The following is a 23137-nucleotide window of genomic DNA, read 5'->3' as shown; positions in this document are numbered from 1 at the left end:
TCAGTTGTGTCCAACTCTTCGCGACCCCGTGGACTGCAGCACGCCAGGCTTCCCTGTCCATCACCAACTCCCACAGTTTACACAACTCATGTCCATTGAATTGGTGATGCCATCCAACCATCTCATCCTCTGTTGTCCCCTTCTCCTCCTGCCTTCAATTTTTCCCAGCATTGGGGTCTTTTCAAATGAGTCAGCTCTTTGCATCACGTGGCCAAAGTATTGGAGTCTCAGTGTCAACATCAGTCCTTCCAATGAACATTCAGGACTGATTTCCTTTAGGGTGGACTGATTCCCAACGGACGATCAAACTCAGACACTTCAGCTCATGGTCTCATTCTATGCTCATCCCAGTCACGACGACAGTCAGCCCTACCCCAACATCCTCCAGCCCCCTTACCTAAAATCATCCTCCACTGCTAGACTTCACCCTCTCCTCCTCTTTTAAAACAATTGCTTTTCTTTTCTTTTTTTTTTTCGGTCACACTTTGTAGCTTGTGGGATCTTAGTTCCCTGCCAGGAATTGAATCCACACCCTCAGCCGTGAGAGCGTGGAGTCCTAGCCACTGGACCACCAGGAAATTCCCTCCTCTTCCTTTAATGCTACAGGATGGTGGTAACTCCCATTTCTGAGCGCTTATGATGTGCTCAGGGCTTTACAGACATTATCCCATTTGCTTGTGGAGACTGAGGCTCAGACAAGGTGATGCAGTTATGAAGTGGCAGAATCCTCTGCCCTTAACACTGGCACAGATCACCTGGCACCTCATCAGAGCTGAGTCTATTTTAAAAATCATCGTCTGTTCTGCAAAATTTAGTGCTTTTATAGTTACATATCAAATTGTCATACAAAATCTCGCTTTGCTCATTAAATGCTTCACGTGATAAGTCTTGCTCCTCCAGCGAGGTGGGGAAAGGACTGTTATGTAGGAGATACAGCCCGGTACTTGGAATGGGAAGCCCCGGGTCTGGCTTCAGCTGTGCCGCAGTCAGGCTATGTGATCCTAGGCAAGCCACCCAAGCGCTCTGGGCCTCAGTGTTCTCGTTTGTATAAAGGAGAATGACAGTATCTCTCCAAAAGGTTTTCTGATGCATGCTCAAAAGCGCTCCACCCACTTCACTGAAATAATAAATTTTATTTATCCGTAGCCACCTCACCCCTGCATTTAGCGCAGCCCTGGATGCCCAGCAGGGATCAGGAAGTCTTGCTGAGTGATTTTTCAGTTGCTGGAGATTCAGGAGTCACAGAAAATAAGCCACTATTTCTCCTCCTCCTGATCATTATGTTCAGAATGTGTCAAACTCTGTCACACATCTGACAAGGGCACTCTCCCTGAATCCTCCCGACACCTCTGCCAGGTGTTACCCCATGTTTGCACGCGTGCATGCTAAGTTGTGTCTGACTCTTGGTGACCCCATGGACAGTAGCCTGCCGGGCCCCTCTGTCCATGGGATTCTCCAGGCAAGAATACTGGAGTGGGTTGCCATTTTCTTCTCCAGGGCGTCTTCCTGACCCAGGGATCGAACCAGCATCTCTTACATCTCCTGCACTGACCGGCAGGTTCTTTACCCACTCATGCCGCCTGGGAAGATCCCCATGTCAGGGATCATCAGATTGAGACCCAAACAGGGAAAGCGACTTGCCCGAGTCACTACAGATTTGAGCTAAGACTTGAACCCAGGTCTGTCAAGTTGCAAAGCCTCTGTTTCTAACTACCATGTTTCCTGAGGAAACTGCTCTGGGCCACATTCTGCAATCCGAAAGCCCTGCCCCAAGTCAAAGCTTTGGGCTGTGCCCAGTAAGCCCTGTTTCACTCAAGCGTCTCATCTAAATCCTACCTGTTCTTCAAGGCCTAGTTCACCAGTCATCTCTGTGAAGCCTCCTTGGTCCTCCAAGGTAGGAAGGTCTTCCTTTTTTTATTTTTTTAACATTTATTTATTTAAGTTTGGTTGTACCGGGTCTGAGTTGCAGCTTGTGGGATCTAGAGTCCTGACCAGGGATTGAAACCAGGCCCCCTGCACTGGGAGCATGGGGTCCTGGCCACTGGACCACTGGGCAAGTCCCAGGAAGGTCTTTCTGCCTCCTCTCTACCCTCCAAGAATTCTATCTGCACCTCGACTTACACCCAGTTTCTACTGCCTGACTCCTCCATCTACACTGAATTCCTCAGACGAGTCCTTAAGCTCCTTGAGAGAAGCAGTTCTTGTGCGTCTTTATTAGCTCCACCAGTCAGGCAGGCCCAGAGGGTGTGGTAGGGTGCCGACTCCCCTCCTGCACTGAGCTGTACTCAGAGCCTTGGGCTGGGCTCAGTGGGGTGAGCTCAAGCGTCTCATCTAAATCCTACCTGTAGGATGCCCTGCCTCCATGCTGGCATCCTGCCTACATGGTATGACATCCAGATTCCTGTGGGCCCTGGCCCCAGGAGATAAGATCTCATCCCCTGGACTGATGGCAAAGATCCAATAAAAAGCAGAGCTCTCAGGCTCTTTGCTGGTTTGTAAAGGAGTCAAAGGCCTGAAGAATCGGATGGGTGAGAACAGAAGCTCCTAGGTTACAAGGCTTGCACTTGGTTCTCCTGCAAGGACCTGTTTGGACAAAACCAAATGGCTTCCTGGCCAGGAACAGCTCTTCTGACAGAAAGTCCAGCAGGAAGCGCCCTTCCTTAGGCTTTTAGGGCCCACTAGAGAGCTACCAGGTGTCCCCAGTGGCTCAGCAGTAAAGAATCCGCCTGCCAGCGCAGGAGCTCTAGGAAACATGGGTTTGATCCCTGGGTCGGGAAGATCTCCTGGAGTAGGAGATGGCAGCCAACCCACTCCGGTATTCTTGCTTTGAGAATCCCAGGGACAGAGGAGCCTGGCAGGGTTGCAAAGAGTCAGACACAACTGAAGTGACTAAGCATGCATGCAGAGAGCTGCCACTGCTCAGATACTAACATCCAGGCCAAAGGCCATGGCCCCTCCTCTTGGTCCACCTCTTACTGCCTAGAGACCCCTGGGTTAGTTAACAGAACAGGGAAAGCCCTCCCTCTGCCATTAATTCATGTGACACTGGGCACATCCTCTCTGCGCCTTAATGGGGAGATGAGAGGACTGGATCAAAACATCTCCAGTTCCCCTTTGGGTCCGGGGACCACAGGCTATGATTAGGTTCTTTCTACCTCTAATATCCTACAGGTAGAATAATATTCTCTATTTTCACTGCCAGAAGCAGGGTCAGAGCAGGAGGTGGCGGTCCTCAATCCAAGAAATAGCAGAGGCCAATCAAGACTGCCTAGTATTATGCCTTCAAAGCTTATCCCCTTCAGAAGCAAGGACACGTTTCTACTGCCTCCAAGGTAGCTGTTTCACCTAACAGAGTCTCAGAGGACGGTCTGGGCCTTGGCCACTTAGAACAGAAAAACGGCAGAAGGCCTGAGTGACCTCCCAGGGTATGAGAAGCGCTCACCCTGGAAATTCAGCAGATCAGGGGGCAGAATGAACCTAGTACCTTGCCAGCCTACACTGGGCAAGGGGGCCTCTCTTGTCTGCTTTGATCCCCAATCAAAAAAAGTTTTTCTCTACTTTACAGAGTCATTTTCCCTCTCTTCTCCCAGGACACAGCTTGCTTATTCTAACGGGGTTCATTCCCCGTGCCTACAAAGAGTTCTGCAGTTCCCCGGGCAAATCCCACTGAGGACAGAATTAACTACCACTTCTGGTGGCTCAGATGGTAAGGAATCTGCCTGCAATGCAGAGTTCGATCCCTGGGTCAGGAAGATCCACTGGAGAAGGAAATGGTTACCTACTCCAGTATTCTTGCCTGGAGAACTCCATGGACAGAGAAGCCTGGTGGGCTACAATCCATGGAGTCACAAAGAATCAGATGCGACTGAGCAACTAACACACACTCATCCGAGGAAAGTCCTTTACCTGTCTTCAGATTCCCACAGGACAAAGGGTAAAAGCTCTTAATGTTTCTGGCGGGGATGGGGGTGCGGGGAATTGATCCCGTTGCTATCTGTGGCTACTATGGGCTTTCTTCCTCAATAAAAAGACACAAATATTTGTAGACTATTTTGGGGGGTACCATGGGCCCCCAAACTCCATCAAGGACTCAGAAAGATTCTTAGAAACCTAGATTCTAGAAGAAAAGCAGGTCACCCAGTCCCTTCTCTCACCTAAGCCAGGATCCCTTCTAACAGCAAGCCTCCCACCACCATCAAGTGATGTTCCTCTTCTTCATCTGGCCCACTGCTCAAGATCACCTCCTCCAGGGAGCCTTCCCTCATCTCTTCTCCTCCTCTCTGAGCCCCTCAGCATCTCAGTCAGAGCCACACAAGTTCCCACCTGTACTTTCTTCCCAAGCAAGACAGCTGGCTCTCTGTGGACCTACTTATTTAATCCCATAACCCTGAACCAGAGTTGGAGATGACCATGATCATGAATATGAGAATTCTATGCTTTGAAACCAGGGTTCATGACAGCAGTGGACCCTTCCCCGAAACAATGGGGTTGCGGAAATCTCCCTCCAAGAGCCAGGCTGCCCAGGCCTCATAAGAGCAGGAGTTCCCCTGGGATGACTGCTTTTCCTATGGGAATGTCCCAGAGAGCCTTTCAGCAACTGAAACTGGCAGACAGGTAAACTAAGGCCCAGGGAAGCAAAATGATGTGCCACAGATCAATATTCATGGAAAGAGGTCCCTGATTCATAGACCCGGTCCCTGATTGCAAGCCTAGAGCTCTTTTCCTTCCACAAGTGGCTTTATAAAAACTAAATCTGGGGGCTTCCCTGGTGGTTCAGTGGTAAAGAATCCGCCTGCCAATGCAGGAGACACGGGTTTGATCCCTGGTCTGGGAAGATCCCATGTCCCACGGAGCAACTAAGCCCATGAGCCTAGTCTCTAGAGCCCAGGAACCACAACTTCTGAGCCCACATGATGCAACCACCGGAGTCCGCCTGCTCTAGAGCCTGCGCTCTGCCCAAGAGCCACGGCAATCAGAAGCCTGTGCACTGCAGCCGAGAGTAGCCCCCAAAAGCCTGCACAGCAATGGAGACCCAGCATAGCCAAAAATAAACACCACATTTTAAAAATACACTTTTTAAAAAAAGCTAAATTTGTCCTCACACTCCCACACTCATACATGCACGAGAGTTTCTGAAAAGGTGCACAAGAAAGTTAACAGGGGTAACCTGGGGAGTGTGACAGTGGAGGTGGTCAGAGAAGTGAGGAGGCTAACATTTACCCTAATACCCCTCTCTACTGATGGATTTTATTTCTGTTTGTTTTGTTTTACCATGAATGTGTTTTATGTATTCAAATTATAGAAATAAATCTGCCACCGAAAGGAGATTCTGGCCCCAGCCCACCTCCAACACACAAATAGAAACAGAGAGAAGCCTTAAGTCCTCCTGTCTGGGTAACTATAAATTAGCGAGACTGCCTTTTCGCGTAGTCTATGACCACTGGTCTCATTAATTCACAGTCGTGGTGCGGTTGATGACTTGAGGAATCTTACCGGGAAAAGCTAAATTCAATTAGGGCTCTTGGCGGCTCCCTGAGGAAGCTCTGGTATCTTGCTTTTACTTATACAAATTGAGGGCAAACCAAATGGATCCAGACTCTCCCAGCGAGACCCCTCCCAGCTCTGAGAGGATGTCCTTGCAGACCCTCCATTAGCGCGAAGCAGAGGGAGATGGGAGAGGCGGGGGCTGGCTGGCGCCCGACATCCCTCTGTGTCAGGCAGGTCTCCTGGCTGCCTCAAACCCTTCCCACGGACACTATCTCTGCATGGAAGTCAGTCATACACTCACTCGTCCCCTCAGATCTTTTGGAGCCCTTCTTCCATGCCAGGCACAGAGGAGAAAGCAAACAAAGGCTCTGCCCTCAAAGGGCTGACATTCTGGTAGGAGTCACGTACTAAGAATAGCTCTCTGTCCTGCCTGCTTCCCTAATTCCTCTCCATCTTCAAGACTGGCTCAAGTTCCCCCTCCTCTGAGAAGCCTTCTCTAACCATCTGTGCCCTCGGGCACTGCCTCTTCCCTCTGAACTTTGCCTCTGCCAGGAGTCTGCCCAGCCCTCGGCACAGAGAGACCATTTTCTCCAAATAGACTGGAAGCTCCTGGTGAGCCGGGCCTGGGTCTCTCACCCTTCCTGGTTCCCCGATGGGCCGCCAAGCTCAGAGCCTGCTGGTGGGTTTCGGCTCATTTCCCTCTACGACCTCAGCTGGAACAGATGAATTAATTAGCTGTCTTCAGTCCTGCCTGGCCAGCCCAAAGCCAGAGCCTCTGTGAGTTTCTCTGGCACACAGAAGTGCTATGTAAATGTTAACTGCTTCTTATTTTGGTGAACTTATAGACTCTGCTGGTACACGTCTGTGATGTCACCTCTTTGCCTTCCGTGACCTGGTCTCAAACAGGCCCAGCACTGTGGAAGGGCCAGTCTGGGCTTAGGGGGCAAGTGCCCCCCCAAGGGACTGGGAAGGGGACTAGGGAAGGAATAGGACTTCTTCTGAATCTTGCTCAGAGCTGCTTAAGGACGCTATCTTTTCAGGAAAGCGCTTGCCTGGGTAATCTGGGGAAACTCCAGGCTCTCATCAAGTCAGTGTCAGAACTCAGGGGTCAACGTCTGACCTAACAGACCCCCAAACTGGCCTCATGTGTTGATAGAACTTTAAGGGGGAAGGAAATGAAGTCAGCACGATCTCAGGGAAGGGGGTGGGGGCAGCCCACTGATCCGAGCCCAACTCAAAACCTAGTTCAGTTAAAATTAGATTAGCCTATAAGATTAAAAATACCCACATGTAATCACGGGCTGCCTTAAAGTACCAGTTGATGCTTGCCGGCATCTAAAGAGATGGTCGGGCCTAGCACGGTGTGTGCAGACAACCTTGGGGAGACGTGTCTGACTCAGACATTTGCAGGGGGAGTGAGCGCTGCAGAAGGAGGCCCACACAGGCGATGGATGACTCAGGGATAACCCAGGTCCTGGGTTTGCTGAGTGAGCCTTCTCTCCCCACCACGGAAGGAAAGGGGGGGTGGGGCGGGGGGGAGACAGGAGGATAGAGGGAGAGAGGCAGGCCTGCCAGCCAGCTGCACACAGGCTGGCGTTCCCGAAGAGAGCCCAGGTCCCTCCTGTGTTTCTGAATGCCACCACCTCCGAGAAGGCCTATTTGCTTCACAGCAAGGCTTTTCGGGGGAGGGGGGCGCACAGTTTTACTACCCCCCCCCCCAACCCAAGAAATGATCCACAGAGAGCAGCCAAGACTTGAAATGCCTTCATTCTCCCTATTTTAAAATGATCATGGGAAAAAGAAAGCTTTTGAACTGAAAGGGAATCAGGGCGTGATGATGAAAAGAACACAAGCTCCAAAGTCACACAGATCTGAGCTTCAACCCCAGTGCTTTCCAGCCGGGCAATATCTGACACAGCGTCTCAAACAGGAGCTTGATATGTGACGGCTCACATAATTAACAAGTATTTAATATAAATACTGCGAATGAGCAAAGAGGGCTCAGAGAAGCGGTGCCTTGCCTAAAAGGTCACACAAGCGGCAAAAAGCTAGAATCAGATCCCAGGTCTCTTGACTTTCCCTCTTCTGCCCCATCCTGCATGTTTTCTGCTGTAATTCACTCCTCTGCCTCTCCTTTCTCCTCCCAGAGGGCCTGCAACACATCAAGGGAAAGGGAAAGCTCTCCATTTCAAAAGCTTGCTGCTCCACAGACTAGGAGAAGGACAGACCCCAAGGCTGAGTCAGCCTTCACACGCTCACACTCTTTCTTCATGCAAATACTAGGCGTGTGGTGAGGGGTCAAGGACTTGGAGTTGAGGTGGCCTGGGCTCCAGAGCAACCCAAACCACCAGGCTTCTTTCGCCCGTCCTTCCTCCAAGAGGAAACTGTCCCTCCTGTCAACCGTTCAGGTCACCAACAGGGATGTGTCTGGTCATTTACTCTAGCTAAAGCCTCTTGGGACCTCCGGTCTCCCGTCACAATGACCTGACCAGGCAGGAAAGAGGACAGGGTCTTGGGTTATAAGTCTGGGGTCCTTACTTGTTAAGTGAACTGCTTGAGGTTTCCTTCGATGTCAAATGACATCTGCTACATTAGATGTCATTAGTGGTACACCAGTACTACTTGCGAGGGACTTCCCTGGTGATCCAGTGGCCAGGACTCCGTGCTCCCAAGGCAAGGGGTCTGGGTTCGATCCCTGGTCAGGGCACTAGATCTCACATGTCCCAAGTAAGAATTTCCATTCCACAACAAAAACTGAAGCTCCCTGTGTGCTGCAACTAAGACCCAGTGCAGCCAAATAAATAAATAAATATTAACGAAAACAAAAGCACCACCTGCTATTCTAGCCCACAGGACCATTGAGAAGATTAGAATTAAACAGTGTATATGCAAGTGCTTTGGAAACAAGTTACAATACTAACGAGAATTAGTACTAAACTCCACTTGCCTTAAAGGGCTAAAGACAATTGTGCCACCTGCTCTCAACACAGAGGCTGCCTCTCAGGGGACCCTGCTGGGCCCCAAGGGTAACCCAAAGCAGCCCAGCACCCTTTCCACCCAGAGGCCGGAGATGGTAATCACAAGGTTAGCCACCCCTGCTGGCAAAAGGAAACGACCCTCTAATTGGTCCTCCCCCGTCCAAGCAGGGAAGAAGCAAGCTGGGTCAGACCACTGAAAGATCGAAGAGGTGGCAGGCAGGGTCGCTAGCAGAGGGCAAGGGATAGGCCCAGCTCGGCTGCGGGATTCAGGTGCACACATGCAGGCTCACGGGGACAGAGGATGCCGGCACAGAACCCCGATGGCTCTCTTGGTGGAGGGAGAGAGCTCCTGCCATCAACAAGTGCCAGCCCCTAAGGCGTGCATGGTCAGTCACTAAGTCATGTCCGACTCTTTGCAATCCCATGAACTGTAGCCCGCCAGGCTCCTCTGTCCTTGGGATTTCCCAGGAAAGAATACCGGAGTAGGTTGCCATTTCCTTCTCCAGGAGATCTTCCTGACCCAAGGATCGAACTCGCGTCTCCTGCATTAGCAGGCAGATTCTTTACCATTGAGCCACCTGGGAAGCTGCCAGCTCCGACAAGGAGTACTAAAATCCCTGCTAGCAGGTGCGGTGAGCTGGGCAGCTACTCCCTGCAGAGGCCAGGCATCTGCTGAGGGGAACGTGAGGGCGGGAGATGCAGCTGTACCCTGAGAGGAGGCTGTGCCATGACTCAAGCAGAGAACGGCAGCTCCACATCACAGCGGATAACCCCCCTGAGCTGTTTCCTCATCTGTGAAACAGAGATAGCCTTTATCTCATCCAATTTTAGCAAGAATTAAACGAGATTACTTCTGCCTGACACTACTCTGCAGATACTCAATAAATGGTAATTCTTTTTAAAACACACAGCCCCCCAACAGAAGAGATGTCACAGGACAGGCTAGGCCGGATGCCAAAGCTGTGGATAAACAATAAGGGATACGGCTTTGGGGGAGAAATGAAAGCAATGGCTGTGGGCTGGAGTGGCCTGGGAAGACCGCCCAAAGGGGAGGAACCTGAACAGGCCCTGAAAAAGCCGCCACAGTGCTGGACTCCGTGCTGGGTATCCCACGTTCGGCCCCTGTGTCGATGCTGGAAGAAAGAGACGGCATCCTCACCCTCCTGATGAGGCAAGTCAGGTTCAGAGACACCAGGTGCCTGGTCACGCAGGTACCAGAGGCAGAGCCCCGACTTTGTGACCTTGTCTGTCCTTCCCACCAGAACTGGAGGGGGAGCGGCCACAAGGGGCAGGACAGAGAGGACAGAGAGGAGAGGGGCATCTCATGGGGGCTCAGCTGAGTGAAGCCCAGGCCACGTGACCAGCAGAGGCCCTCCAAGTGCCCTGGCGCCCCAGGACCCAGGGCTCCTGCCTGAACCTCCCTCCCAGGCCTGTCCCGCGGGTATTCTGCTGTTTCTTCCCAAAGAGAAAAAGGTCACCTTTTCCTTTCTGGAGAGTTCCACCTGGGCTTCTAGGGACAGTTTCAAGGTGACCTTCAAGTTGTTCCTCTCTCCTGAGAAGTGAGAGAAGCGAGTTCTAGTCTTACACAGGAAACCAGCCTTTGGGTCTGATATCCACACATGTGAACTGGGCAATAACGACCCCCATCTCCCCTCCTCACAGACCCGTTCTGAGGAGGACACGTCAGGATTCACCTTGCAAAGACCAAAACCAAGAAAAGCTATAAGATGTGAAGGGACAAAGGAAGGCTTTTTTTTTTTTGGTCTGTGGTCAGGAGACGAGTTGAATACCTGCTTCACGGGCTGCCAGGAGCTGGACGTGGGTAAACAGCTGTACGGGGTGCCAGTAGAGAGCTGGGTTACAGCAAGGCACTCCCTTGAAACACACACAGGACTGGAAGCCAGGTAAACATAGAGACAAAGCGGGATTCATGCAGGGTTCAAACCCCAGTGAGGGGTGGGGTGGGATGCAGCGTGGTCCTACCCAGGGCTTGGAGTCATTCTCACAGTTCTCCCAGGGGGCTCACCCCCCACTCACATCACTAGGCCCTCCCCACGAGGAAAAAGGCAAGAATCCCTGACTGTCGGGCTTCCCGTGTGGCTCAGCTGGTAAAGAATCCACCTGCAACGCGGGAGACCTGGGTTCGATCCCTGGGTTGGGAAGATCCCCTGGAAAAGGAGACTGTCAGAGAGAGAAAAGGCCTGAGAAGGGAAGAGACTTGCCCCATGTCACCCACTGAGTCACTCAGAAAGAACCCAGAAGCATCTCCTCTAGAACTTCAGCTCTAGGGCCTTCCCCAGGAGGTTCAGGGGTTAAGACTCTGTGCTTCCACTGCAGGGGGCACTGGTTCAATTCCTGGTCGGGAACTAAGATTCCACATGCCACGCCTGTGCGGCCAAAATAATTTTTTTTAATAGCATCATTTTATTATTATTTTAAATTTTATTTTATTTATTTTAATTGGAGGCTAATTACAATATTGTAGTGGTTTTTGCCATACATTGACACGAATCAGCCATGGGTGTACAGGTGAAGAATTTTTTTTTACTCTTCGGCTCTAATGCCATCCGCCCTCGGCCAGTGTCTACCTGAGGCTCTGCTTCACGACCTGGACAACAGTGAGAACTGCACACAGCACCTTCTGTTCTTAAAGGAGAGGTGATGTGCAAGGGAAGCAGCTGTCACAGATGCCAGAATGAGGCCTCCAACAGGGCGCCTACCTACGCTGGAGCACTGAGAGAAGAGGCAAGACCCCAAGGTGAACTCCAAGGCTCCAGAGTGTAGTTGAGAGCGAGCATGGCCTCGGTCCCACAGCCCACCCCCCGGAGTCAGCTGGCACCATGTCCCTTCCCCACAGGACCTGCTAAAGTGAAAAGAAGAATAAAGTCGGTGGGACTGACTTTCAGTCCTTCCTGAAACCTGAAGGAAGGGCTCCGGGCGGCAGCCTAGGCCGAGAGATCCGTAATCCTCCAGCCTCCGAGGAAGGCTCTAGGAGGCTGAGGTGGGGAGGCGTTTACCTGAGGTGGTTAAACTACCAACAGGGGTGGCTGCACGTCACTGAGCGCTTCCTGTGAGCACAAAGGCAGCTTCACGCGTGTTAATTTCTGTCCTCACCACGTCAGCAGCATCATAACTGGATGCTAGTATTTCCCCCTTTTATACTTGAGAAAACTGAGAGTCAGAGAGGGTAAGGGCCAGAGGGGTGCCAGCCTCAGTTCAACACTGCAAAGGGGCGGGGGGAGTTCCCTGGTGGCCGAGTGGTTAGGATTCCAGGCTCTGACTGCCGCAGCCTCGGTTCAGTCCCTGGGTGGGGAACTGAGATCCCTCAAGCTGTGTGGCCAAACAACAGACAGCCAACACAAGGGGGAAATGGGCTTTCACTTTCGGCCACCTGAACAGGGACCCTTAAGATCACCTTTCTATGCTCTTCCCCAGGATGGCCGGGTGTGAGGGCACCTCTGTTTCCAGAGGCAGAAAAACGTCCTGTCAAAGCAGAGACACAGTCTCTCGCAACTGCAAAGGCCCTCAGAGATCATATCCAGCATCCTCACTTTTACAATGGGAAAACTATGGCCCAAGGCTGAATGACTTGCCAGGGTTACCCAAGTCAGTGGAATGGCAGAAATGTCAGACCTGGAAGAAGCCACAAAGATCAACTGACAAGTGAGGAGGCGTCACTGGCCCAAGGTCACAAGGGAGACGGGACAAAAGGCCAAGTTTCCTAACTTCTAGGCTGACACCCGTGTCATGGCACCACCTCTGCCAACTTCCCGGGGCCCCGGCACAGTTTTGGTGGGGACAAATCAGGCCAAACTTGGTCCCATTGGGACTGGAGTCAGGCCTGCACGGACCAACTCCTGGCTGTCCAGAGTAGGAGCTTAGTGGTCATGCTGTCGACCTACCAGAAATCACTGAGCCCCACGTGCGTGCACTAGTCCCCCCGCCCCCCCATACCCTAACACAATGCCAGGTGTGGCTGGGAGGTGACGGGGTTGGAGAGAGGAGGAGGGCAATTTATAAATAGTGCCTATGAGGCCTCTTCCTGGTCTCACACAGGCAAATGACACACCAGTCACTTCAGCTTCTTACAACAAACTAGGACACAGGGGCTTCAGGATTCAATGGATGGTCAAATTTAGAGATTCTTGCCGGTTTCACAGGTGGGCGAGACCTGCAGAAAAAAGCCCAGTTTGTTCAAGGTCATGTATTTGTCAGAATCAGTACACACGACTCCCCTTGCCCCGGCCTTGATTTTTTTTCCAGGCTGCCATCAGGGGATAGGTGCTGGTGGCCCAGCCCGATGTACAGGCCTGCCACTGTCACAGCACCGAAGCCCTGAATCAGGAAGCCAGCTCCTAGATCTGTCACGACAGAAGCACCCGAGCCCTCCTGCAGCATGTCCCGGAGCCTGCCTCATACCAGCCTGGCATCGCCCTCAGCTCCCGCGTGTCCTTGGGAGAGCTGCAAGGCTTCCTGCCAAAAATCACAAACTCTCCAAACCCAAACCAGCAGAGTCCCAGGCCCTCGTGCCTTCCACAGCTGGCTGGGGGCTAAAAAGGCAAAGGCGGATGTCAAAGCCCCCCAGGACACCACTTCCAGGGACTTCTGGGTCGGGCAGGCTCTGGGGAGCTCCAGCAGCATCTGGAGCACCTATCACCTGGAGCATCTCCAGCATCTATCACCCAGCAGAACAGAGTGCCCAGACCTAGCGGGGAGACAGCCTCTGGAGGGGAACCACTTTTCTATTTCCTTCTTCCAAAAAGAACATTTCAAAGTCTCTTCATATCAGAACATCCTGAGCTTCTCCACCCATCCCTCTCCCACTTGGCTGAGTAGCAGGCAGGCCACCATGACTGGCCCAGCTGGACAGCACTTTGAGACGCAGCAGGGTGCAACCTGGAGGTGAGCTTGACCATCCTCCACTCCCTCTCCCCCACCTCAAACCAGACTTCAGGAATTCCCAAGGCCCCCTGTCCCATAAACTGTATAAAGAATGGCATTCCCGGGCAGGAAACTGACTCAGGGGCTCCTGACCAGCCTGGGCAGGCAGAGCTGATGGATAACACTCCAGGGATGAAGGAAGGAAGGTGAGAATACAGTGATGCCTCATCTTCCACCACACCTGTAAGTTTCCAGCACACACGTTGCCCACTCTACTCAAACTCCTTAGGCAAACCAAGTAGAAAGATCCTCCATCCTGAAACAGCTTTCCATGAAGCATGTAATTACACTGGTGGCTGGTGACAGAGCAGACTGTGTCACTTGCTGAAGACACGCCTGTCTCACACACACACAGCTGGGCACCTGGCTCCAGAGGAGGCCTGCCAGGCCTGGGAGCCTCGCTGAAGGTACCTAGGACCAGAAGCATCCTCCAGTCCTGCTCTCTCCCGTGAGCAATACCCCGCTCCCATGTGAGGAGGCCGCAGAGCTCAAGTTTGAGAAGCATCAAGATGGCCGGATGGAGGCCGCCTACTATACAGAACCAGTCCAGACCCTCATTCCGGGGCAGCTTCAAGTGGTAAGGATGGGAACAGGCTCCTCAGCTAGGTGACAGTGGAAGCATCGGGGGCTAGGTGGACTTACCTATCTTCATGAGGCAGGCCAGTAGGATCCAAAGGGCGATTTCGAAGGGTGTGCGCACGTGTTGGTAGTCGATGCCCAGGACTGGAAAGGCCTTTCGAGCCTTTGGGCTGTGTTCAGCGAAGGAATGGTTAACTGGGCGGCTCTCGGGGGCGAGCTCCGGTGGGGCGGTGGTGACATCCCCAATTGAACGTTCTCGGGGCGGCTCTGAGCCTCTGATGGTGCTGGCGGTAGGGCTGGGCTGGAGGCCATGGCTTCTGAGAACGGGCAGCAGCCCCACCAAGGCTACCACCACAAGCAACGACGGAAAGATTCGAGGCGGAGGGAGGCCACTGGCGCCAGACCACAGAAGCATCCCGCTGCTTACCCACCCCCCCGACCCTTAGCAAAATGAGAGTAAGACCTGGGACATAGGTAGCAAGGGCTCAGCAGGAGGGGGCAGGAGAGACTGCGAGAATCTCTAGGCAAAGTTCATGTTTGAGAGATGTGTTTTTGTGGAAGCAGTCCTCTGGAGGTGGAAAGAAGGCTGGGTTCCCGATCTAGAACGCCAAACTGGGGAAGAGGGACCAGGACCCAGTTAGGACCATAAGAGGAGACCAAAAGGTTTGGAACTCCAGGCCTGGGAAAGGGGGTGGGGGAGGGGAGAGGCAGCACCCTAGGGACAGAGGAAGGAACAGGATGGGGGTGGACCGCAGGCAAGGAAAAGGGAAGGCGGGGACCCTCTGCTGAGAAGAGTGGCTGAGCTGCTGGGACTCTTGCTAAGGGAAGGAGTAGAGAGCCTGAGCTAGAAGAAGGGGATCGAAGGGGGTGGGACCCAGTCCAGGAAAAGAAGAAAGGGAGCTGAGAGCCCAGGCTGCGAGGAAGGAGTGAAACCAGAGAGCGGCCGGGAGCTTCCCCACCCAAAGAAGGACCGGGGTGCAGGCGCGCCGGGCTGAGATTCCGGGGAAATGGAGGGAGGCGGAAGGCGGAGGCAGGCGGCCTGGAGAAAGGGCGCCTTGGCGTGGGCTGGGGGCGGCTCGCGGTGGGCCAGCAGCGAAATGCCCCTCCTTGCGGCCCCGGCGCCGTGCTGCGCTGCACCCTGGCCCAGCTTCAGTTCCTCCGCGTCCAGCTCCACTTCCAGTTGCAGCCCCAGCCCTGGCACCGGCGGCGGCTGACTGCTGTCTGCTGAGCTCGGTACTGCCACTTATAGGCACCAGCGAGCAGCCGGCGCTGCGGGCTAGAAGGACCTGTCAGTGCCCGCGCGATGCAGCGACCCCTGTCGCCGAGGAAAGGAAGGATCGCGTCGAAAGAGAAGGGAAGAGTCAGAGATGGCCAAAGTCCAGCATCTAGAGATTCTAATTTTAAAAAGGGTAAAATGCTGTGCTAATGACAAAGCGCTGTTCACATCCACCTTCGCAGTCTCATGGAGACTTCCCAGGAAACGTGAATGATGTTTTATTGCCTTAGACATTTAGTTACCGTGCCACCTTGAGCAAATTACTTAACCTCTGTTCCACAGCTATCTCATCTGAAAAAGTGGAGATAACAGGAGTACATATACCTGCTGTAGCAAAGTATGTTGTGTTAGTGGCTCCAGTCGCGCCCGACTCTTTACAACCCCATGGACTGCAGCCCACCAGACTCCTCTGTCCATGGGATTTTCCAGGCAAGGATACTGTAGTCTGTTGCCATTTCCTTCTCCAGGGGATCTTCCCAACCTAGGGATCGAGCCCTGGTCTCCCACACTACAGACAGGGTCTTTATCGCCTGAGCTACCAAGGAAGCCAGTAGTAAAGTATAAGTGACGGCTAAATGAGATAATCTATGCAAAGTGTTTAGAATGGAGCCCAGGATGTGGAACCATGATGATGCTTCCAGCTTTGCAGATGAAGAAACAGGTCAAGAAATTTCCTTGGATAGTATCAAAATAGTTATGTTGATTTTCTAGGACTGCTGTAACAAAGTTCCACAAACTGAGTGGCTTAAAGAATAGAAATTTATTGTCTCATACACTGGAGGTTAGAGGTCTGAAGTCAAGGGGTCAGCAGAGGACTTCTGAGGGTTCTGAGGAAGAATCTCTTCCAGGTATCTCTCCTAGCTTCTGGTGGTTTGCAGCAATCTTTGGTGCTCCATTGTAACACCAGTCTTCACTTTGAGAGGGTAACAGGCAGGAAGGCCAGGGGTCTCTAAACAGAGGAAATAGTTTGTAAGTGTCAGACATTTTTATCTTTTTTAAGCAGCAGGAGGAAACAAACTAGTGATATTTAAAAAAAAATAATCTGCCCTTCTTCAAAATTCAAGTTAATCATTTTATGGCCCCAAATAAGCCATTTGGTGCCAAAATTATCCCAAAATACATCTTATGAGTAAGGGGCCTGGTGCCATTCTAAGTTTTAAGACATTCCTTTCTTTCATTAACAGATTGCTAATAACTATATAATATCCAACTAAAGACTAGCAGAGGGGGTACTCTTTCTGCCCCCCTCTGATGCCTGTGTCAAAAACTTTATCTCCTTTATACTTTAATAAAACTTTATTACACAAAAGCTCTAAATGATCAAGCCTCGTCTCTGGCCCCAGATTAAATTCTTCTCCTCCAGGAGCCAAAAATCCCAGCGTTGTGATTCAACAGCAACCTTTCAACTTGGTGATCTCTCTGGGCCTCTGTCTCTGGGTCCAGGATTCCCTCTTTTTTCAACGTTTCCAGTCACATTGGATTAGGGGCCCACCCTAAAGACCTGCTGGGCTTCCCTGGCGGCTCCGATGGTAAAGAATCTGCCTGCAATGTAGAAGACCCCAGGTCGATCCCTGGGTAGGGAAAACCCCCTGGAGAAGGGCATGGCTACCCACTCCAATATTCTTGCCTGGAGAATACCATGGACAGGGGAGCCTGGCGGGCTACAAAAGAGTTGAACTCCACCGAGTGACTAACACACACACACACTCTAACGGCTTCATCTTAGTCTGCTCATCTTCAATAACCCTGTTTTCAAATGGGTCCACATTCGCAGGTGCTGGGGGTTAGAAACAACATCTTTGCAGAGGACACAATTCAACCCACAGCAGGGGTGGAACTGAGATTTGAATGTATATGTGATTGTGTATTGATTGGAATTGGTAAGATTCAAGTGATCATGGCTGTACACTGGAATCCTTGGAAAGCTATGAAAAACTACCCACTGCCTGGGACCTTCAGAGGTTCATATCCAGAGCCCAAGAATGGTGGACAGTTTTTCAAAAGATTCCCCGGGTGATTCTAGTGTACAGCTAGGACTGAAAACTTGAAATTACTGAAATGCCATCCCTGTTTTTCAGAAGAGTAAATCAAGGCCAAGGAAGTTGAAGTGATTACCTTGAGATCACAAAATTATTTCAAAGGGGCTCAGTTCAGTTTAGCAACTGTTTATGGGCTTCTTGACAAGGATTTGTGTTAGGCTTTGGCAACACAGACATAATGGGTAGGAAGGAGGCAGCAATGATTGGGAGGGGGCACAAAGTGGGTACAACAAGGGCTTCTAGGGGCTGATACTGTTCCCTTTCTTTCATGGGTGATGAATACAAAGGTTATACTGTGATAACCCACCGAGTGCTCATGATCTGTGCACTTTTCATAAGATATGCTCTCCTTTCACAAGAAGGTATATTCAAATGATACGAGAGTGATGTGATTGTGACTGACGGTGCCAACGTGAAACTGATTCTCCGTACGTCACATTCTCCTGGCACAGGTCCAGCTACTTGCGAGATGACGGAAGAGCCCAGAAGAGCCTTCAGAGAAAGCCAAGGGCCTCGTGTCACCTGACAGCAGATGAAAGGATAACATCAGCTATAATGGAAACAACTGAAGAGAAGAAAAGCATTTGGGGCAAGAATGAGAATAATGGCATTATGCCTCGCAACGGTTCAGTCCTGCATGATTTACGCCCAAGGGCTCCAGGTTTACCAATGTCCCAAGTCCTGTTTCTCAATAGTAGCCATTACTCTCATTCCCACTTTACAGATGGAAAAAAATGGAGATTTAAACATAAAGCCATTTGGCCAAGATAACACAGCTGTTAGATAATAGATCCAGGATTTAAGTTAGTTTTCTTACGTCTTAATCCAGAGCTCTTTCAAAACACCACAGGTTCAATATAGCAAAAAGAAGGGTGAATGTGGGGTTAGTGGAGGGACTTTATGCAGGTGACATGGAGAGGGAACCCTGAGACCTTTCCAGCTTTTTTTTTTTTCCCACGCCACACAGCTTGCAGGATCTCAGTTCCCTGACCAGGGCTTGAAGCTGGGCTGCGACAGTGAAAGGGCCGAATCCTAACCACTAGACCATCAGGGAACTCCCAGTTCTTTCCAGTCTTGAGGGCAACGTTCAACAGTATGCTCTGATCCTCCTCAGTCTCCAGTCAGTCCTTGGGTACCAGCCTGGGAAGTAGTAGATCCCGTGAGGACCAGGAAATACCAGCCCTGAGATCCTCCGCAGCCTGGAGAAGGTTTCACCAGCATGACAGTGCCAAGAAAGAGCCCTTGGGAAAAACCACCCAGGACAACCAAGGCCCAGCCTGGACCACACAGTAGAACATAAAAGTTAAGGTTAAGAATCTAGCCAGATCTGGGGCTTCCCTGGAGGTCTGGTGGTTAAAATCTGCCTGCCAATGCAGGGGACACCGGTTCCAAGCCTGGTCTGGAAAGATGCTACATGCTGAGGAGCAACTAAGCCCGTGTGCCACAACTGCTGAAGCTCGTAGGCCTAGACCCTCTGCTCTGCAACGAGAGAAGCCACCACAGTGAGGAGCCCACGCACAGCAATGACGAGCAGCCCCTGCTCGCTGCAACTAGAGAAAGCCCGAGAACAGCAACCACGACCCAGCGCGGGCAGAAATAAAATACATAAATCTTAAAAAAAAAAAAAAAAGAGAGAGAGAGCCTAGCCAGATTCTCTAGGTTCAGATCCCCCCATCACCACTCAGTAGTTAGAAGACCTTGGGTAAGTCAGTCGACCTCCCTGTTTCACAGTTTCTTCCTCCATCGCATGCGGGCAACAACAATGCCAGTCTCATGGGGCTGTTCTAAGATCTTAGCCAATATACATGTGGAACTCGGGGCAGCACACAGCAGTACCACTTACCTTTACCGTCTGTATCTTCATTTACACGCACTGAGGGCCTCAAATGCAGACCTTTGGTGTTAGGGCCACATTCAGACACAGAAATGCTGGCTAGAAAGAAATCCCTCACATCTGAGAAACTGATCATCAGACCAGGACCCCTGTGGCAAACTATGAGTTTAATAATTTCTTAAAATTATATTTTGAATTTAATAATTTTAGATAAATTATATATATTGTGTATTCTGCATGTTAAAAGCATTATCTTGTTAAAAGAAAGAAAGTGAAGCTGCTCAGTTGTATCTGACCCTTTGTGACCCCATGGACTGTAGCTTGCCAGGCTTCTCTGTCCATGGGATTTTCCAGGCAAGAACACTGGAGTGGGTTGCCATTTCCTTCTCCAAGGGATCTTCCCAACCCAGGGATCAAACTCAGGTCTCCTGCCTTGCAGACAGACTCCTTACTGTCTGAGCACCGGGGAAATCTCTCTTGTTAAAGGTCATCAGTTAATATATGCTGCAATACTTGTAACCCCATTTTGGCAAGTCCTATTTTGTTACTGTTGCAGGCTCACATTGCTCTTGACTCACAGGGGCCGTGTCTCTGCAGACTCCTCTCCTGCAGATCCAGACCATCTCTAGATGCCTGGCCCTGGGCGGCATCTCCCCTTGTTTAGGCCATGTCTGTCCTTCTGTGCCCCTCCTTGAATCTTTTGGTAAAAGTCATGGGAACTTGGGCCTACTCCATCTCATCCCTCCAGCCTTTATGCAAATCCTCCTTCTGGTTGTCCAGTCTACCTTGACCCCAGGGGACATAAGGTCAATCCCTGATTCAGGAACTAAAATCCCACGTGCCCAAATTAAGATCCAGCAAAGCCAAATAAATTTTAAGTAGTAGGAATTTTATGGACTTGCTATAGCTATGACAGATGAGTACCAAACAATGTGTCATACTTGGAAAAGATCCTCTGGGCCACTTACTAGCTATACATCATGAGGAAGTCAGGTTTTGTCTCTGTCACTCAGTTTTATATAAGGGGGGTGAGGTCTGAATATATGCCTTGAAAGTTAGTGCAAAGATTAAATAGCTGGTATATTAATACACAAAGCTCAGTTTCTTGCACGTTGTTGGCACTCGGTAACTGACTTCACTTCCTTCTTTCCTTTGTCATATAACATCACAGCCCTGCAAGGCCCTCGTCTTCCATCACTCACTCCACTCCAACCATGCGGCCTCCTTGCTGTTTCTCACACAGTGCCATCCACACTTCTCTCAGTGCCTTAGCGCTTGCTGTTCCTTCTGCCTGGAATACTCTTCTCTAGCTATCCACTTGGTCCACTCCATCACATCCCTCCACAAAACCCTCCACATCCCATCACTTCCGCAAATCCTCCTGAGCGTGGCCTGCATGTGTGTTACTCACTCACTCGTGTCTGACTCCTTCCCAGCCCATGGACTGTAGCCAGCCAGGCTCCTCTGTCCTTGGAATTCTCCAGACAAGAATACTGGAGTGAGTTGCCATTCCCTTCTCCAGGAAATCTTCCCAACCCAGGGATCGAACCAGGGTCTCCATGGCAGGTGGCTTTTTACTGTCTGAGTCAACGTGGCCTACAACATGATAACGCTAACTAATAATGACGTTTCCCCAGCCTGATCACTGTTGCCACTACCACTCAGGCCCAGCCCTCACTCTGCTGCTTTTTTTCTTTTTTTATATAGCAATTCTTACATTCTCATATGGTATAATAAACCTACTTACTACATTTGTTGTCTACTACCATTACCTCCTTAGGTTGCAAACTCCAGGAGGGCAAAAGAGGCTGAGTGAACGACATTATTTGCCTCTGAGAAAACCAGGTTCCAAGGGGAGACTCACTTGTGGCCACAGAGCTGGGAATAAGGGGAATCAGGTGTGAATTCAACTCTGTCTGACTCTGAAGTCCAAGTTTTTCCCACTCCTTTGGGCTGATGGCCACCATGAAGATACATTGCATGCTAGGCAGCAAGGAGAGAGTTGGTAAGAAGGTAGAATTTGTGATTGAGTGATTGGCTCTGAAGCTACATTCTTTTCTTCAGATATTTATTTATGTATTTGACCACTCTGGGTCTTAGTTGAAGGACATGAGATCTTTAATTGTAGCATGAGGGATCTAGTTCCTGGACCAGGGATTAAACCCAGGCTCCCTGCACTGGGAGCTCGAAGTCTTAGCTACTGGACCACCAGGGAAGTCCCTTAAGCTAAATTCTTAATTCACTCAATAAACTTTTAGCACCTACTATGTGCAAGTCCTTGTGCTACCTGCTGTGGGAGACTGGACAATGAATCTGATTAACACCCATTGGTGAACCTGAGACTCTTATATCCACTCTCAGACAGAAGTCCTATGGGCACTTCCATCTCCACAGGTACTAATCACAGCCCCAAACTTTCCCTGAACTTGCTACTTCTCCACCTTCTCAGGTACAGATTGCTTAACCTTGCTGGAGACGCTAGGATTTAGTAAGCCAGAGGAGAAAGGCCCAGAGGTTGAATTTTACTGAATGCCCTTGGAAGATTTTGATGCAGGTGGTCCTGTCCACACATTAGAAAACTCTAGCCTGAATGGTTAAAGGAAATTTTTTATTGTTCCCACACTCTCTGCAGTTTTCAGGGAGAACTTTCTGAGCCATACCCTTCCCCCCACCGCATTCTTGACATGGCACTCAAAGGCCTTCACACCTTCAGGCCCACAAACATTTTCCCCTGCTCTAATCATTTGTTTATTGTAATTAATTAATCTCTTCTTTGGACTGCAGAGGGTTTCTGCCGCTGCACGTAGGCTTCGTCTAGTTGTGGTGAGCTGGGGCTATTCTCTGTTTGCAGAGCACGGGCTTCTGTCGCGGTGGCTTCTCTTGTTGCCAAAGCATGGGCTCAGGCACGTGGGCTTCAGTAGCTGTGACACACGGGCTTAGTTGCTCTGCAGCGTGTGCCATCTTCCCAGACCAGGGATCAAACCCATGTCCCCTCATTGGCAGGTGGGTTCTTAAGCCCTGGACCACCAAGGCGTGTGTGTGTGTTTGTTGCTCAGTCATGTCCGATTCTTTGCAACTCCAATGACTGTAGCCCGCCAGGCTCCTCTGTCCATGGGATTCTCCAGGCAGGAATAGTGGAGTGGGTTGCCATGCCCCCCTCCAGGGGATCTTCTTGACTCAGGAATCAAACCTGAGTCTCCTGCATTGGCAGGCAGATCCTTTACCATCTGAGCCACCAGGGAAGTCCCCTCTAATTATTTTTAAGGGGGACTTTCCTGGCAATCCTGTGGTTAAGATTCCTTGGAAATTTGAAAGTATAAAGATAATATAGCAAACATCAAAATGTTCACCATTCTGAACTATCAGCTGTTACAGTTTGTTCCGTTTGCCTTCATTTTTTTAAAGATATATCTGTACTATGTCATCAAATTTTAAAGTCTCTTTGAACCTTCACTGACAAGGTTACATACAAGGTTATATTATAAGAATGTAATATCGGGGACTTCCCTGGTGGTCCAGTGGCTAAAACTCTGTGCTCCCAGTGCATAGGGCCCAGGTTCCATCCTTGCTCAGGAAACTAGATCCCACATGCCGTAATTAAAAGAGCCCACATGCCACAACAGGCATAGCCAAACAAATGAATAAGCAAAAAAAAAAAAAGAATGTAATGTAGGATTTCCTGGTGATTAAATCTCAGTGCTTCCAATGCAAAGGGCATGGGTTTGATCCCTGGTAGGGGAACTAAGACCCCACAGGACACACAGCAAAATAAAACACAATTAATGTACATCAACCTCTACCAATGACAGGAAACTTTATCATGAATGTGATGCATTATTTTGACACTTTAACACACTGCTGTTCACCCCACACTTTTTCCAGCTGTGGTCAAACACTTGAGAGAGTTGTCTGTACTGCCTGCATCATTTCTCTTCTCTCAGACTCTCAATTCTGATCCAAATAGATTTTAACCTCCACATACTCTACCTAAAGCCACTCTTGT

General features: G+C 50.5%; 1 protein-coding gene across 1 annotated transcript in view; it reads right to left on the bottom strand.

Annotated features, from left to right (window-relative positions):
* SLC9A1 (solute carrier family 9 member A1) overlaps positions 1–15239 on the bottom strand; it is a 52694-nt gene extending 37455 nt beyond the window's left edge. Inside the window, exon 1 of the mRNA XM_069574906.1 lies at positions 14049–15239. Within this exon, the coding sequence (XP_069431007.1) occupies positions 14049–14400 (352 nt within the window). The 5' untranslated portion in view covers positions 14401–15239. The remainder of the gene's footprint in view (positions 1–14048) is intronic.
* Between the last annotated feature and the right edge of the window lie 7898 nt (positions 15240–23137).

This window comes from Ovis canadensis, chromosome 2 (genome assembly GCF_042477335.2).
Source record: "Ovis canadensis isolate MfBH-ARS-UI-01 breed Bighorn chromosome 2, ARS-UI_OviCan_v2, whole genome shotgun sequence".
In the NCBI taxonomy this organism is placed as follows: Eukaryota; Metazoa; Chordata; class Mammalia; order Artiodactyla; family Bovidae; genus Ovis; species Ovis canadensis.
This window is presented reverse-complemented; position numbering and strand designations above follow the sequence as displayed.